The sequence below is a fragment of the Phacochoerus africanus genome, chromosome 10 (assembly GCF_016906955.1).
Source record: "Phacochoerus africanus isolate WHEZ1 chromosome 10, ROS_Pafr_v1, whole genome shotgun sequence".
Taxonomy (NCBI): domain Eukaryota; kingdom Metazoa; phylum Chordata; class Mammalia; order Artiodactyla; family Suidae; genus Phacochoerus; species Phacochoerus africanus.
Window position 1 is genome coordinate 86623707 of NC_062553.1, and position 16591 is coordinate 86640297.

The following is a 16591-nucleotide window of genomic DNA, read 5'->3' on the forward strand; positions in this document are numbered from 1 at the left end:
AACTTAATCTTGGAAGTAACATCCCATTACTGATTTCTGTTTATTAATAGCAAGTTATCAGATCCCACCTACACTCAAGGAAAGGGGATTACACACGGCGGCATGAGTACCAGGAGCCAGGATCCTTGAAGACCACTTCAGAAGCTGCCCACCTCAGTCTGAGATGACTGCAGTCCTGGCCAGGGCATTGATTGCAACCTGCCACAGCACCTGAGCAGAGGACTCAGTTCAGTGGTACTCAGATTTCACAATACTGAAACTGCAATAATAAATGTTATTTTAAGCCCCTATATTTGGGGGTAATTTGTTTTGCAGTAATAGTCAATTAATATGGATATGCAGTATTAAATAATTTCTCTCACTCTGAGGCTTGTCCTAATTTTTTTCTTTTTAATATCTTTTTTTTTATATAATGATTTTAATTTTTTTCTTCATAGCTGGTTTACAGTGTTCTTTCAATTTTCTGCTGTACAGCATGGCAACCCAGTTACACATGTATACTTTATTTTTACTCACATTTTCATGTGCCATTGTAAGCGACTAGACGTAGTTCCCAGTGCTACACAGCAGGATCTCATTGCTTATCCATTCCAAAGGCAATAGTCATTTTTTTTATATCTTTTTGTTATATAATTTTTCTTTTTTTAAATCTTTTTAGGGCTGCACCCGCGGAATATGGAAGTTCCCAGGCTAGGGGTCAAATCAGAGCTACAGCCTCCAGCCTACACCACAGCCATAGCAACACCAGATCCAAGCTGTGTCTGCAACCCACACCACAGCTCACGGCAGCACTGGATCTTTAAGCCACTGAGCAAGGCCAGGGATCTAACCCGAGTCCTTATGGATACTAATCAAGTTCGTTAACTACTGAGCCATGACAGGAACTCCTTAATTTTCTTTGTAGAGAGCAGAAGTTAGAAATTTTTGTGAAATCTAGCTTATCAGTATTTGCCTTTGAGGATTCATGCCTTTTTTGGGGGGGTGGGGGGGAGTGTCTTTTTTTTTTTTTTTTTTGTCTTTAGAGCCACAGCCGCAGCATATGGAGGTTCCCAGACTAGGGCTCCAATTGGAGCCATTGCTGCTGGCCTACACCAGAGCCACAGCAACATCAGATCCAAGCTGCATCTGTGACCTACACCACAGCTCAGGGCAACGCCGGATCTTTAACCCACTGAGTGAGGCCAGGGATCCAGCCTGCTACCTCATGGTTCCTAGTCTGATTCGTTTCCTCTGTGCCACGAGTGGAACTCCTATTCATACTTTTTGCATCTTATTAAGATGTCTTTGCCTGAATGTGACAAAAATTTTTCTGTTTTCTAGACAAATAATTTTGACTTAAAACTCTGTTCTGAGTTATTGTATGTAGTTTGAGATATAAATCAAGGTTAATTTTTGAAAATATGGATGTCTAATTGTTCCAGCATCTCATGTCATCCATTTAATGTCTGTAATGGTCAGTAGTAATGGCCTCCCTTTTATTTCTGAAATGATAATTAATGTTTTTTTGATGTATCTAGCTAAAGGTTTAATTTTATTGATTTTTTTTCTGGAGAACCAGTTTTTGCTTTAGTTTTCACCCTCCATTGGCCGTTAGTATTTTGTTATTTGCTTCCTTTTCCTTACTTTGGACTTAATTTGCTTCTCATTTCTGCTTTATTAAGGTAGAAAATCATTTCTGATACAAGCAGCTGTAAATTTTCTCTAAGCAATGCTTTAACTATGTTCCACAAATACATGTTATTTATGAGGACATTCAGTTCATACTGTTTGCTGATTTCCCTGGAGACTACTTCTTGGATTCATGTGTTTCTAAATGTGTTGCTTTGTTGTCAGTTATTTATGGATTTTCCAGATACGATTTTCATTGTGACTCCCCATTTGATTCTATTGTAGTCAAAAAACATTCGCAAATGTCACTTACATCAGGTTGGTTGATAGCATTGTTCAATTATATCGTTAATGGATTTTAATCTGTTCTCTTACTGAACAAAGAGAATTAAAATCTGTGATTATGAATTTATCTTTATTTCTTTTGAGTTCTTTAGTTTTTGCATCATGTATTTTGAAGATCTGTTGCTAGATCAATTCGTGATATTTCATGACATATTGAGGAACTGACATTTTTATTATTATAAAATGTCCTTTATAAACTCTTACCGTGCTGTCTGTCTTAAGGTCTACTTGGTCTGATATTAAATCAGCACACCCATTTTCTTTTAAATCATGTTTCCATTAAATATTATTTTCTGTTGTTTACCTATAACCTGTATATGCTTATATTTTTCAGGTGATTTTCTTGTAGGCAATTACATTTGGTTCTTGCCTTTTTTTTTTTTTTTTTTTTTTTTTTTTGCGTTTTAGGGCCCCACCTGAGGCATATGGAAGTTCCCAGGCTAGGAGTCAAATCAGACCTGTAGTTGTGGGCCTACGCACAGCCACAGCAGTTCGGGATCCGAGCCAGATCTGAGACCTACACCACAGCTCATGGCAACGCCAGATCCTTAACCCACTGAGCGAGGCCAGCAATTGAACCCACATCCTCTTGGATACTAGTCGGGTTCTTAACCTACTGAGCCACAGTAGGAACTCCCTGAGTCTTGCCGTTTAATTCGAGTGTTTTAAACCATCTACATTTAATGTACTTACTGATATGGTTGGATGAAAATCTACCATATCACCACTTGTTTTCTCTTTGCCCCATGTATTCTGTGGTCTTTTATGAAAATGTTTTCCTAACATTTTTTGGATTGAGTTATTTTATTTAATTTGGGTCATCTATCTTTTCTTCTCTGTTATAGGCTTATTGACTTTTCCTTTGTGGTTTGTTTTCATGGTTGCTCTAGGGTTTTCAGTATCCTTAAGCTTATTCCACCTACTTTCAGATAATGTAATACTGTTTCATGTCCCTTCCATCCTTTTATGCTATTATCATATGTTTACTTCTGTATATACTGTGAAGGCCACACATACTTATTCTTCAGTGGTATCTTTTGATCAGTTATGAGGGGAAAGAGTCCTTTTATTTATCCATATATTTACTATTTCTGGTACTTGCCTTCTTTTGTGTAGATAGAAATTTTCTGTTACTGTTTTCCTTCTGCCTGATAAACTTGTCTTAACATATTATAGTACATGTCTGCTCTCATTGCATTCTCTCAACTTATTTGTCTAAAAATTTCTTTATTTTGCCTTCATTTCTGAAGGATTTTTCACTGTGGGATTATAGGTTTATAGTTATTTGGCAACAACCATTCCTTGTCATGAGGCCTGTGTTGATTCTGATGAGAAGTCAGTTGTTACACTCATCCTTGTTCTCCTTTACTTAATATATCATTTTTTCTGTTTAGTTTTAAGATTTATCTTTATTAATTTTAATATCAAATTGTTTTTAACAATTTGATTGTGGGAGTTTCCTGGTGGCTTAGTGGGTTAAGGATCCAACATTGTCACTGCTATGGCTCACGTTGTTGCTGTAGTGCAGGTTTGATCCCTGGCACAGGAACTTCTACATGGCACACACATGGCCAACAACAAGAGAAGTTTGATTTTGTTGTGACTTGATAAAGTGTGTGTGTTGTGTGTGTGTGTGTGTGTGTTTGCCTTGCTTTGAGTTCTTTGAAGTTTTTTTTTTAATGATTTTTATTTTTTCTGTCATAGCTGGTTTACAGTGTTGTCAATTTTCTACTGTACAGCAAGGTGACCCAGTCACACATACATATGTATATTCTTTTTTTTTCACATTATCATGCTCCATCTTAAGTGACTAGATATAGTTCCCAGTGCTATACAGCAGGATCTCATTGCTTATCCATTCCAAAGGCAGTGGTTTGCATCTGCTAACTCCAAATTCCCAGTTCATCCCATTCCCTCCCCCTCCCCCTTCTCCTTGGCAACCACAAGTCTGTTCTCCAAGTCCATGATTTTCTTTTCTGTGGAAAGGTTCATTTGTGCTGTATACTAGATTCCAGATATAAGTGATGTCATATGATATTTCTCTTTCTCTCTGACTTACTTCATTTAATATGAGAATCTCTAGTTCTATCCATGTTGCTGCAAATGGCATTATTTTGTTCTTTTTTATAGCTGAGTCATATTCCGTTATGTATATATACCACATCTTAATCCATTCATCTGTTGATTGACATTTAAGTTGTTTCCATGCCTTGGCTATGGTGACAAGTGCTGCAGTGAACATGCAGGTGCATGTGTCTTTTTCAAGGAAAGTTTTGTCCAGATATATGCCCAAGAGTGGGATAGCTGGGTCATATGGTTTTCTAAGGTATCTCCATACTCTTCTATAGCGGTTGTACCAATTTACATTCCCACCAAGAGTTCTTTAAGTTTTTGATATGTGAGTTTATAGTTTGTATCAAATTCAAGTTATATTTGGCCATTATTTTTTTAAATATTTATGAATGCCTCCCCATCTCTTTTTTGGGGATGCCACTTAAATTTATGTTATACGGCTTTATGTTCGTTCCACATCCCTGAAGATCTGTTCATTTTTTAATCTGGTTTTTCTCTCTGTACTCCATCTGGCAAGTGTCTATTCCTGTTTCTTCAAGCTCTTTTTTTTTTTTTTGCCTTTTTGCCCTTTTCTAGGGCCGCTCTCGTGGCATATGGAGGTTCCCAGGCTAGGGGTCTAATCAGAGCTGTAATTACCAGCCTATGCCAGAGCCACAGCAACGTGGGATCTGAGCCACATCTGCAACCTACACCACAGCTCATGGCAACGCCAGATCCTTAACGCACTGAGTGAGGCCAGGGATGGAACCCACAACTTCATGGTTCCTAATCGGATTCATTAACCCATACTGAGCCACGATGGGAACTCCTTCAAGCTCTTGATTTTGTGAACATTGGGCTTCCACAGTACTACCTATTGCTCCTGGAAAACCAAAATGTTAACTTGTTAACTCTCTTGTAGATGAAGAGGAATAATGGTTAACGGTGAAAAATGTCTTTGCCTTCAGGAAAATAGTATAATAGGGAAGTAACTTGTGCAAGATAGTAAGAATTCATGAATTCGTACTGTGGGAAAGGTAGGACTATATCCCTCAGTGTAGGCTTTCTAACATTGCTTCATACTTGTTTGCCCATAAAGAGTAAGGCCGGAAAGCACGTGTGCCCTTAAATGAAAGAAACTCTAAGTAAACAGCCTCATTCTGATTGGTGAAATGTGTTCCAATGTGTTTTATTAAATGCTAAAAGAGATGTGCCCTTAAATTTTACACTCTGGAGTTCCCGTCATGGCACAGCAGAAACGAATCCGACTAGGAACCATGAGGTTGCAGGTTCGATCCCTGGCCTCCCTCAGTGGGTTAAGGATCTGGTGTTGCCATGAGCCGTGGTGTAGGTCACAGACGGGGCTGGGATCTGGTGTTGCTGTGGCTGGTGTAGGCCGGCAGCTGTAGCTCCGATTAGACCCCTAGCCTGGGAACCTCCATATGCCTCGGGTGTGGCTCTAAAAAAAAAAAGACAAAAGACAAAAAAAAATTTTTACACTCTGGTTACTCTGAGCCCTCCAACTTCAGGATAACATTGATATCAGGCAGTTACAAGTCTTTGCATATACAGAGTTGATTACTTCAGCTTCTTACTCAGTCTTTACATAGAATTGATTATTTCAGTTGGTTATTCAACTTTTGTTTGGAAAATTATAATGTAACCTCTCGTTTAAAATGCCTGCTTTTCTATAAAGATGAAAATTATGTGAGTAATTCTATTCAGTACTTACTATGACTATGTTTATATAATTTAGAATTTACTTTGTTATTTTTAAATGAAAATATAAAAATTTCTAGAATTAAATATAGAGATGTGGAGTTTTTAAAAAGTAATATTGGAGTAGGGAAGATCTTTCAAATATGACATAAAAGTCCATAATCAAAGAAGGAAAATGCTAATAAATTTCAACTACATGAAAATAAATGATTTTTATATGGCACAAAAAAACCTCACCATAAACTATGTAAAAAAATACCTGAGGGATTCTCTTTTGGCAGAATAGGTTAAGGATCTGGCATTTTTACCACGGCACCTTGGGTCACTGCCATGGCATGGGTTTGATCCCTGGCCGAGGAGCTTCCACATGCCATGGTGGCCAAAAAAAAATAACACGAGAAACTGGGAAAAATTTTAATTCACATAGCTGACAATTTCATATTAACTTCTAATGTGTTTAAGGATATTAAGTATAACATTATAATAATAGTTTTTGGAAAATTGTGTCCTCCAGAACAGATTAAATAAATTATGGTATATTCACAGAGTAGGAGACTATGGAACCATTGAGAATCAAGCAGGTACAAATTTATATAAAATAGGACTCCTAGAACAGTCTTGACATGTAGTAGATATCCTATATATGTTTGTTAACAAATGAGTTTTTAAGCGAATAGCAGCAAAGTCTTAACATACCCTGTATAGAATGCTATTATTTGTGTAAAGAATATTTATGTATATACCCATTTGTTTATGCATAGAGCATAACAGGTAATTTACAAAAAAAGTATATAGAAGGTTTTGGTGGATGAGAGATGGAGGAGATAGAAGGTACAGAGACAGAAGGGTAGGAAATGCTTTTCGGTACCTTCTGAATTTTGTGACGTCCATTTTTAAACTGTTTAAATAAAGTATCAAAAAATACTGTATTTACAGGGATGAAAGCGAACCTGCTCAAATAGAAGATTCAAGTGTTGTTAAACCTGATGGCTGGCTTGATGATGAACCAAAATTTATTCCAGATCCTAATGCTGAAAAACCTAGTGACTGGTATGCCTTCTTCATCTTCAAATGTCAATTTTATATGTTTCTCGCCAGCTTTTTTGTTACTAGTTTATATGACCGACAGGAAAGACTTGAGTTTCCTAAATTCGCTTTGTTCTAATATCCTAAGGAATGAAGACATGGATGGAGAATGGGAGGCACCTCATATTTCTAATCCAGCATGTCGGGTTGGGTGTGGTGAGTGGCGAGCTCCCATGATAGATAACCCAAAGTACAAAGGGGTATGGAGGCCTCCAATGATAGATAACCCTAACTACCAGGTAACAACCACTTGTTCCAATCCCATAGTAAAGTTTAAAATGTGCTACTTCTGTTATAGATCTAGTTACTGCTAATGTTATGTGAACTTTCAGAACTTTGATTTGTAATAGTGTGCCTTAGCTATCTTAAGAAGTCAAAGAAAATAGACACTAACTAATTTACATTTAAAAAGTAAAGCATTCTTTATTTAATTTTCGGAGGGGGATGAAATTAACAACTAAAGATCAGTCACTTTGTACTGTTTTTATCTCAGTAATCAACTGATGATCACTTTGGAATAAAATTTTATTTCAGAGTTATATTTAAGAAATGAGTTCTGATCAAGAGGACTCACAGGAGTTCCTGCTGTACAGAAGTAGGTTACAAATCCTACTGCAGTGGCTCAGGTTAGGTTCACAGCAGAGGCATGTTTTCATTCCATTTGGGAGCTCCCTTCCTGGGCTCAGTGGTTAAGGATGTGGTGTTGTCGCAGCTGTAGTGTCGGTTGCAGCTGTGACTTGAATTTCAGTCCTTGCCTGGGAACTTCCATATGCTGTGGGCACTGCCAAAAAAGGAGGACTCATGTACATTTTAGTAGTTTGAGTCAGTGCTGGATTAACATGCTCCTTACTCTGGCATTACTATAACTGGATTTTTTTTTTTTCTAATAAGAATCAGATATTTTTTTAGTGTACCCTAGTTTGAGGTATACTCAAGTCCTGTGTTATCCCTTTAACCCTGTAGTTTTAGTTTTATCTGTCTAATTATTCACTGACATTTTCTTTTTTTTTCTTTTTTCTTTTGCTTTTTAGGGCTGCACCTGCGGCATATGGAGGTTCCCACACTAGGGGTACATTTGGAGCTACAGCTGCCAGCCTACACTGCAGCCACAGCAATGCCAGATCCCAGCTGCATCCTATATCACAGTTCACGGGAGCACTGAATCCTGAATGAGGCCAGGGATCAAACCCTCATCTTCATGGATACTAGTTGGGTTTATAACCCACTGAGCCACAGCGGGAACTCCTTCATTGACATTTTCTGACATTTATCTTACGTATACAGTAATATACTCGAATTGCTCACTGTGGTTTTTCTTTGTGGTATTTATCACAAAAAGGCTTATTTTGGTAACTTTTTAAACATGTCCCTCATTAGACTTTAAGCACCATAATGCAGGGAACATGTCTGCCTTGCTTATCACTATATCCTAGCATCTGGCATAGTGCTTGGAGCAGAATAGATTGGGTTGAGTTGAATTGTTGAAGATCTAGTGAAACTTCCGTGTTGAATAATTGTTCTGAGATTCAATTATGATTGATTATTGATGCCTATCATGGCTATATGTTAAAAACCATGGCTCCTGTTTTTGCCATAAGGTGATCTCTCTGATTTGAAGTTTTTAATGCTATCTTGACTTGAATATTTTTACTAAATGTAAAAAGACAAGCAACAAACAACTTGTCTAAAATTGTATCACTTGTGAAATTTGCTCAATTTTCTGTGTGTGTTGGATTTTCACTCTTTTTTTTTTTCTTTTTCAGAGATTAAAGTCAGTATTATTCATAGGGAACATTGTGTACAGGGTAAAAAGAAATAAGATTTTATTTCCAGTGAATTACTAATGAATTAAATATCAGTTAAAGTTTCCTTTTTTTTCAGTTAGTATTGCTAATTTAATTCAACAGCAGCTACTTCTTGAGTAACATTTATAATGAAATTATTTTAATTGAAAATGTCTTTATTTTTTCTTCCAGGGTGTCTGGAGTCCTCGAAAAATCCCTAATCCAGACTATTTTGAAGATGATCACCCATTTCTTCTGACTTCTTTCAGTGCCCTTGGCTTAGAGCTTTGGTCCATGACCTCTGATATCTACTTTGATAATTTTATTATCTGTTCAGAAAAGGCAGTAGCAGATCGCTGGGCTGCAGATGGTTGGGGAGTGAAAATAATGGTAGAAAATGCTAATGAGGTACATGATTTACCATATAGTAATAATAGGACTTGGTCCTGGTTATAAGTTATACAAATGATCTTTTAAAAGATAAATAAATGTGCAATAATGATTAAATGCTGAGGAAACATATTTAAATTAATTTATGTGAACAGAATATTTAGCTTTACCAAATCAGGGTACAACTTCATTACAAACTATTTAATGAACTTATGTAAGTCTTTATTTCACTTATTAAATTATGATAACATAATGGGATTTAATGCCTTTTGATGTTTATAGAAATGATACTACTCAATATCCTTGTCACCTTGTCAATTCAATGCTTAAATGGGAACAGTAATCTAAATATTCTTTATTCATTTTAACAACTTTTCACTTAGTGGAGTGCAGAAACTTTTAAAATTTAATATTATTATGCCCTGTTTTTTCCCAAAAATCTTAACATTACTTAAAAAACAGTAAATATTTCAACACAGTGCATCTTGAAGAATCTGTCTTTAAAACCAGTTAAAGAAAAATTCATACCTTACATTTGGTTTCTTTGGATATTAGCAAAAACCATCAAAAGAGTAAGAAAATAAAGGTAAAAGGATTCTCATTTTGAAACTCTTCTAACTAAAACATATGATGATTTTAGATTTTCTTTTAGTAGGAGAAACAATTTCCTTCCTGAAAATTGTGTGTGAAATGTGTTAATAACCAAGAAGAAGAAAATACAGCAATTCTCAGGTTGATTTTTTTTTTTTCAAGGAAGTCTTTTAAAGTACAGAGAGTTGTATAATTCTAAATGAACCAGATAGATAGATAATACACCTTTTTATTAGGGGTATTTATACTCTTTTATAAAGAGTAGTTCTGTCCTGAAACTTACCAATAAAGAAAAGTGTCTTAACTCTTGCTGCTACACTAGCCAGGTCCACCTATATAATACAGCCTATCTTTTACTACCACTTGTCAGGAGCAGCACATGTGAGTAGTTAAAGATTATTTAAACTTTATGAAGTATAAAATGGGAAAATAAAGTATTTTTTAGCTTACAAATTCGTGACTCCTTAATGTAAAACACCTAGGTGAGGTTAAGTTTTTTATTTTATATGCTGTGTTTCTGAGTGAAGGTTTATAGACTGCATTTCTGTTTATGTCTCTAGCCCAGTGTATTCAGACAGCTCATGGCAGCGACTGAAGCGCGCCCCTGGCTTTGGTTCATTTACCTTCTGACAGCAGGGCTCCCAATAGTGTTAATTACTTCATTTTGTTGGCCAAGAAAAGTAAAGGTAAAGAAAATGAATTTTCTTCAACATTTGACAAAAAATCGCTTGATATTTAGGAATTTTGTGAATAGAGCAAGTGGTTCTTAAAAGTAATAAACTACATTGCCTAAAAGTTTTTACTGATAGTTCACTGTGTATATCAGTTACTGCAAAAAACCTTGCTTTTAGTAAAAATAGCTTGTATTAAACCACCACAGAAAAAATTCAAAGATGCAGAGTTCAAGAAAACTGACATATGTAAACCACAAACGAAGGGAGCACTAGAGCAAGAAGTGAAGGAAGAGAAAGCAGCCCTTGAGAAACCAGTAGACTTGGAAGAGGAAAAAAAACAAAGTGATGGTGAAGTTCCTGAAAAAGGTAAGATGATGATGGTGATTAATAGTGGGGACCCTGGAGGAAAATCATTAAAAACAGTAGATTATGGTGTTGCTGTTGTGGCTCAGCAGGTTAAAAACCTGACATAATGTCCATGAGGATGCATGTTCCAATCCCTGGTCTTGCTCAGTGGGATCAGCATTGCTGTGAGCTGTGGTGTAGGTCACAGACATAGCTTGGATCCCGTTGTTGGCTGTGGTGGTGGTGGAGGCCGGCAGCTGCAGCTCTGATTTGATCCCTAGCCTGGAAACTTCCATATGCTGCAGGTGTGGCCTTAAAAGAGAAAAGTAGACTAAGTGGTAAACTGTAGCTGTTACACTTATTTATTGTCAGATTTATACCATCTGAATCTCCAAGAATCCATGACTGTGGCGAAGAGGAGTTAGCACCCTTGCCTGGGCTCTAGCTGCAGACATCCTCTATGATTTTTGTCTTCTGGGAGGAAAGAGTTGTAAAAATTGTTCTGTTGCTTCAGAGCCTAGCAACTATGAATCCCATATGCTATAGCTTTTGCAAAGACTTTTCTTGCCTCCAGGGATGAGAAGGGAGGTACAGACCATGGCTGCTGTAGAAGAGTAATCAGTTTAAGGCAGGTGATTGTAGCAACAAAATCCACAGCAAAGATTCCAAGGGCTGTTATTTATCAGATAGTTTATCATATCGAACAAATAGTTTAATCTCTTAAAAGGGTTGCTGGATCATATGTACCCTTCTCACCCTCTGCTAAACTCCAGAAGATGTTAGAACTGAAGAAAACAGGCTTTTTGGTGACTCTCCAGGGAGACCTCCTTACGCACATGTAGGTAGCAATGAAATTATTGATATTTGCCAAGCTCCAGATTGAGCCCTTTATAACTTAAATTATATCTAGAGCACTATTTTTAACTTAATAGTTGATGAAATAGTTGATCTAAAAGCCATACTCTTTCAAAATACACACTTGCACACACGTATTTTTACATATATATGTGTGTACATATACACACACATATTCTTTGGTTTTCATTTTACATACAGACTGAATGCTTTAAAATTCTTTAAGCCTGTCCCTTTCCTCAAATATGAGGATTTGTTTATAAAATGTGGGGGAATAATGAGTAATTATATTTAATTAAAAAAAACTCCTATTGGAAGGAATTGCTTTTAAATATTGGGATTAAAAATACACCCACCACTTTTATTTAATCTTTTCACTGGCAAAATTCTAATTCCTTGAGCCTTTACCTTTAATACAATCTGTATTCTAGAAGAAGAATGTGAACCCGAGGAAAAGAGTGAAGAAGATATTGAAATCATAGAGGGACAAGAAGAAGGTAATAAATCAAATAAGTCTGGATCTGAAGATGAGGTAAGCAACTCTTTAACAGGAAATAAGCTAGTTTTTATGTATGATTCTTAGTCCATAAAAAAATATTTCTATAAAGGCAGCAGTCTGATCTGTGATGAATTTTTTAGCTTATTTCTCCCAGCTTTTTTTAAGTGCATCCGTATTGTTTTAAAATGTATCCATGAGGAAAGCATGAAAATATTATAATTTGTATCATCTTAATGGCTAATGAAATAGTATAAAGTAAGCCTGTGGTTTACAAAATATAGACGGCTGTGTGTATAAAAATTGACTGGTATTAAAGTGTTCTCTTGAAAGGTGTAAAAAGCAGACTACCTGGATATTTATAATAATTCAGTTTTCTTTATAGCCATTGTGAAAACATTCTATCTCAATAATTTACTGTCACATTTTGAAGGATTTCATTCATTGGGTAGTTGAGTACTGTCTGCCTGATAATGTATTTTTCTCAGATCTTTAATCAGCTGGTTTTCCCATTAACTCGATATGTCTGGCCCTTTTTCCATCCTGATGTGTAATAGAACTTCTCACAGTGCCTTTTTTTAAAGTCAGTTATTATGGAGTCAGAAACCATCCAGGGTATAATTCAAAATCAAAGTTTTCTTTTTTTACCCAGTATATACAAAAAAAAAAAAAAAAAGCCTGTTTTTTCTACTTCTCTAGCCCTTTAAGAGCTGCATAACCTTCCCTACAGGGTCAATGTCATTCCCACTCTCATAGCTTGGAGTTAGGTAGGGTAAAGATATAGGTATGTCTGGCCTGTTGCATGTAGTGAAATAAAACTTTCTCTTTTGTCCATTTGGAGAAATCTCCCAAATTTATTTTGTGGTTATTGTTTAGTTTTCTAAAGTTTATTCAGTACATGTACCTGTTACTGGTCTTAATTGACTTGTGAGTTTTTAAATGGGCTTTAGGGATCATTACATAGTACAAATATCTTTATTTAGAGGGAGCTAGGTGAAGATAATTTCTTCCAGAACAGAGTTTTGAATAGCCCTTGTTTCCTGCTGTCACTGTCTTAATAATAATACTTGGAATCATTCGTCAAATGTGTATTCTAGTTATGTTTTACTTTTTAAAATATTTTGTGTACCTTTAAATATATCTTAATTCCGTCTTCCAGTCTTTTAGTCTTATATGTTTGTCAGTGAGCTAAAATACATCAGTTTTTGGAAATAATAACTATTGTGTATACCTTCATTATTTTATTTTGTTAGCACAAGTTTATTTATAAATGATTGTTCTGGAAGGATAAAGGAAAGAAGAAAAACCCAGACCTTAAGTTTGGTATTTTTTTTCTCTGTCCTCTCTCCTAATTTTTCTCAAAGTACTGTGTGCCAGAAGTTCTGAAAAAGTCTCTGTAAAACCAGCTCAATGGGAGTTCCTGTTGTGGTAAAGTGAGTTAAGGACCTGGTGTTGTCTCTGAGTTGGCATAGGTTTAATCCCCAGCCCAGCTCAGTGGATTAAGGATCCAGCGTTGCCACAGCTGCTGTGTAGGTAATAGCTGTGTCTTGGATTCGATCTCTGGCCAGGGAACTTCCATATGCCATGGGTGTGGCCAAAAAAGGAAAAAACAACAACAACAACAAAAAAAAACAGTTCAGCGATTCATTACTTACAGAAGCATTGTGGTGTATAGTTAGTGCTTACTATCCTGCAGTGAAAATATGTAGCCTTTAATTAACCATGACTTAGATTAAGCTCTAAATCAAAAGATAAAATTTTGAACTGAGTTGTTAGCATTTCCATATCAGATGTATGTTTGACAAGCAGAGTTATTCTAAAAATGTAGTCATGCCAAAAGATAAACAAATTGAAACACATGTCTATAAACATAAACACATTTTGGATCAGTTTTTAAGTAAAGGAACATTAAAGATAAGCCAATTGATGTTAGAACATGTATTTTAGGGAATAAGCAATTTACTACTATTTACTAGTTGGCCACTGTATGAAAATAAACACTTTCATAATTTTTTTCCTAGATGAAAGAAGCAGATGAGAGCACAGGATCTGGAGACGGGCCAGTAAAGTCAGTACGCAAAAGAAGAGTTCGAAAGGAGTAGCCTGTATTCAAGTATTTTTATTTCCTAATAGAGTTGGCTTTCTAAAGTCGATGTTCCAGAATTGAACTTGAATTAATCTGCACATCCTGTTTCTACTATATTGCAATGTTATTCTTCCAGATATTTATTTTAATTTCCTTTTTCAGAAAAGAAAGAATTTTGAAGTTACCTGGTCTTTGAATTTAGAATTAAAAAAAAAAACTGGCACGTTGCATGTTAGATTTTAAAAGATTAATATCAGAAGTTACGGAGTTTTAATAGTTTTGGAGAAAGTTTTGGTTTCTACAGAGCAAAATAATATGCAGCAGCTTTACTGCTATTAGAAAAATCAGCTATTGGAATTTCCTCTTAAATGGTTTGACTACAGTATAACTGGTAGTTTTGTAATATAAATGAGAGTGTGTTCTGTTGCACAGAGCTAAATGCAATAAAGTTTCTGAACGGTTGTTTGATTCTATCAACAATTGAAAGTGTTGGTATGTGGCCTACATTTACCTAGTTTATGTCAAATTATAGTTATGATCCTTTGTTCACTTAAATTATAGGAGCCTTTAAAAAGGTGCTTTGTTGACAGACAACTCAGCAAAACAGAAATGTCTATGTGTCATTCATAGAATCACTGGTTAATAGTGTAGCATATTTACATTTGAAAACAGAGATAAGAGGTTTATTAAAACAAAATGGTGTACAGATTTTTTTTTAAGCTGTTATAGTTGTTATGCCAGAATGGCTGACCCTCACAAGATTGCTTATGCCGACATTGCTCTTGAAAATAAAATTTAAAATATTTCTCTCCTTTAATTATACCTTCATTATTAGGTAAATTATTGTTGGGGAGTCTTTATTTTATCTGACTAAGAGGTTCTAAAGGCTAATAGGTATTATCACACTTTGAATTTGTTGGGAAAATAGATAAAAAATACAAATCTATTCTTAGTCTTTTGTCTCATCTAACTTCAAAGCTGCCTGTATGGTAGATAGTAATAACTATGGTTATTGCTTCTCTTTTTAAAGTACAGTTGACCCTTGAACAACACAGGTTTGAACTGTGTGGATCACATATGCAGATTTTTTTCTAATAAATTCTACAGTACTACATGGTATGCAGTTGGCTGAATCTTCTGATGCAGAATCTGCAGATAATAAATGGTCATCTCTGGGACTTGAGCATCTGTGGATTTGGGTATCTGCCACGGGTCATGGAACCAATCCCCCATGGATACCGACACCACAGGATGACAGTAGGTACTGAAAGTCACAGAACTACATTCTAGTGGAGCTGTATTGTTCCATTTAACTTATTTAAGGATTTTTCGCATTTGGGTGACAAACCCTTTGGAAGGTGATCTAAATCTTTTGAGGCCATGGAACCTAGTTTAATACTATCTAGAGAACTCTCTGCTTGTAGGGTAATATTTTGGATTCCTTCATGGATATACACACCCCATCCTTGGGTAGGCCCTCTCCCTAAAAGTGTAGGTAGAGCCTCATATATAAGGGAAATGAGTCTCTGGTTCTCCTCTAGTTATATAGCCACTCTTCACTCCTATTTCAGGAAATAAATTGAAAATAAGTGCATTATTCCATTGCTGTGTTCTGAACTTTACGTAAATTGATGGTGGAAAATCTTAATACATAGTTAACCATACTTTGTATTTATTTAGTACTAACTGGACTTAACACATCTTGCAAGGACTCCCTTTCTGAAATGTTCTGTATTTGGAATGTCCAAGTGAACTAGACATATTTGAATGAGTCTAGGTGACAATGTTTCTGAAAGTAAACTACTACTTCATGAGATAAATCTTTTTAAAATTTTATGGAAACCTTCTTGCCTGACAAATGTTTTGTATGTGAATTTTTTTCTAAAGATTTATTAAAGTTTTTTTTTAATTTTCTTAGTTGCAGATTCATTTTAACTTTTAACATTTGGTTAAACTCCATGAGCCTGCAGTGGTACAATCTGCCAGCTCACTGCTCCTTGCTGTGGATGTACCCTCTGGGGATGTACCAGGGCTGCTAAGTTTAACCAAAACATAACTACAAAGTTGCATACTAGATCCCATGCAGAGACAAAGCATAGGGTCTCCTTTCATAACAAGATGGCGGAGTTCCCATCATGGCGCAGTGGTTAACGAATTCGACTAGGAACCATGAGGTTGCAGGTTCGATACCTGACCTTGCTCGGTGGGTTAAGGATCCACTGTTGCCGTGAGCTGTAGTGTAGGTCACAGATGTGGCTTGGATCCCACGTTGCTGTGGCTCTGGCGCAGGCTGGTGGCTACAGCTCCGATTAGACTCCTAGCCTGGGAACCTCCATATGCCGCAAGAGCAGCCCTTGAAAAGGCAAAAAGACAAACATAATAATAATAACAAGATGGCTTTTTCTTTTTACCACCCTAATCTGACTTTATTGTTTAAGATGATTTAAGTTTTATCCTTTTCTCTACTAAAGAAGAAGAATATATTTTGCTTTTTGTTTTAGTTGGCCTATTTTAGAAGCTTTCTAGCTTGATCAGGCTATAGTTGTTTCCTTTTTCTTGA

The 16591-nt window shown here is 35.9% G+C and overlaps 1 protein-coding gene across 3 annotated transcripts in view; it reads left to right on the forward strand.

Annotated features, from left to right (window-relative positions):
• The window catches only part of CLGN (calmegin), a 53545-nt gene extending 38400 nt beyond the window's left edge, over window positions 1–15145 (forward strand). For all 3 annotated transcript variants that reach the window (XM_047799265.1, XM_047799267.1, XM_047799266.1), the window contains 7 exons: window positions 6661–6774; window positions 6899–7049; window positions 8787–9002; window positions 10136–10261; window positions 10456–10615; window positions 11881–11981; window positions 13967–15145. In XM_047799265.1, the coding sequence (XP_047655221.1) occupies window positions 6661–6774; window positions 6899–7049; window positions 8787–9002; window positions 10136–10261; window positions 10456–10615; window positions 11881–11981; window positions 13967–14047 (949 nt within the window). In that variant the 3' untranslated portion in view covers window positions 14048–15145. The remainder of the gene's footprint in view (window positions 1–6660; window positions 6775–6898; window positions 7050–8786; window positions 9003–10135; window positions 10262–10455; window positions 10616–11880; window positions 11982–13966) is intronic.
• Window positions 15146–16591: the final 1446 nt, after the last annotated feature.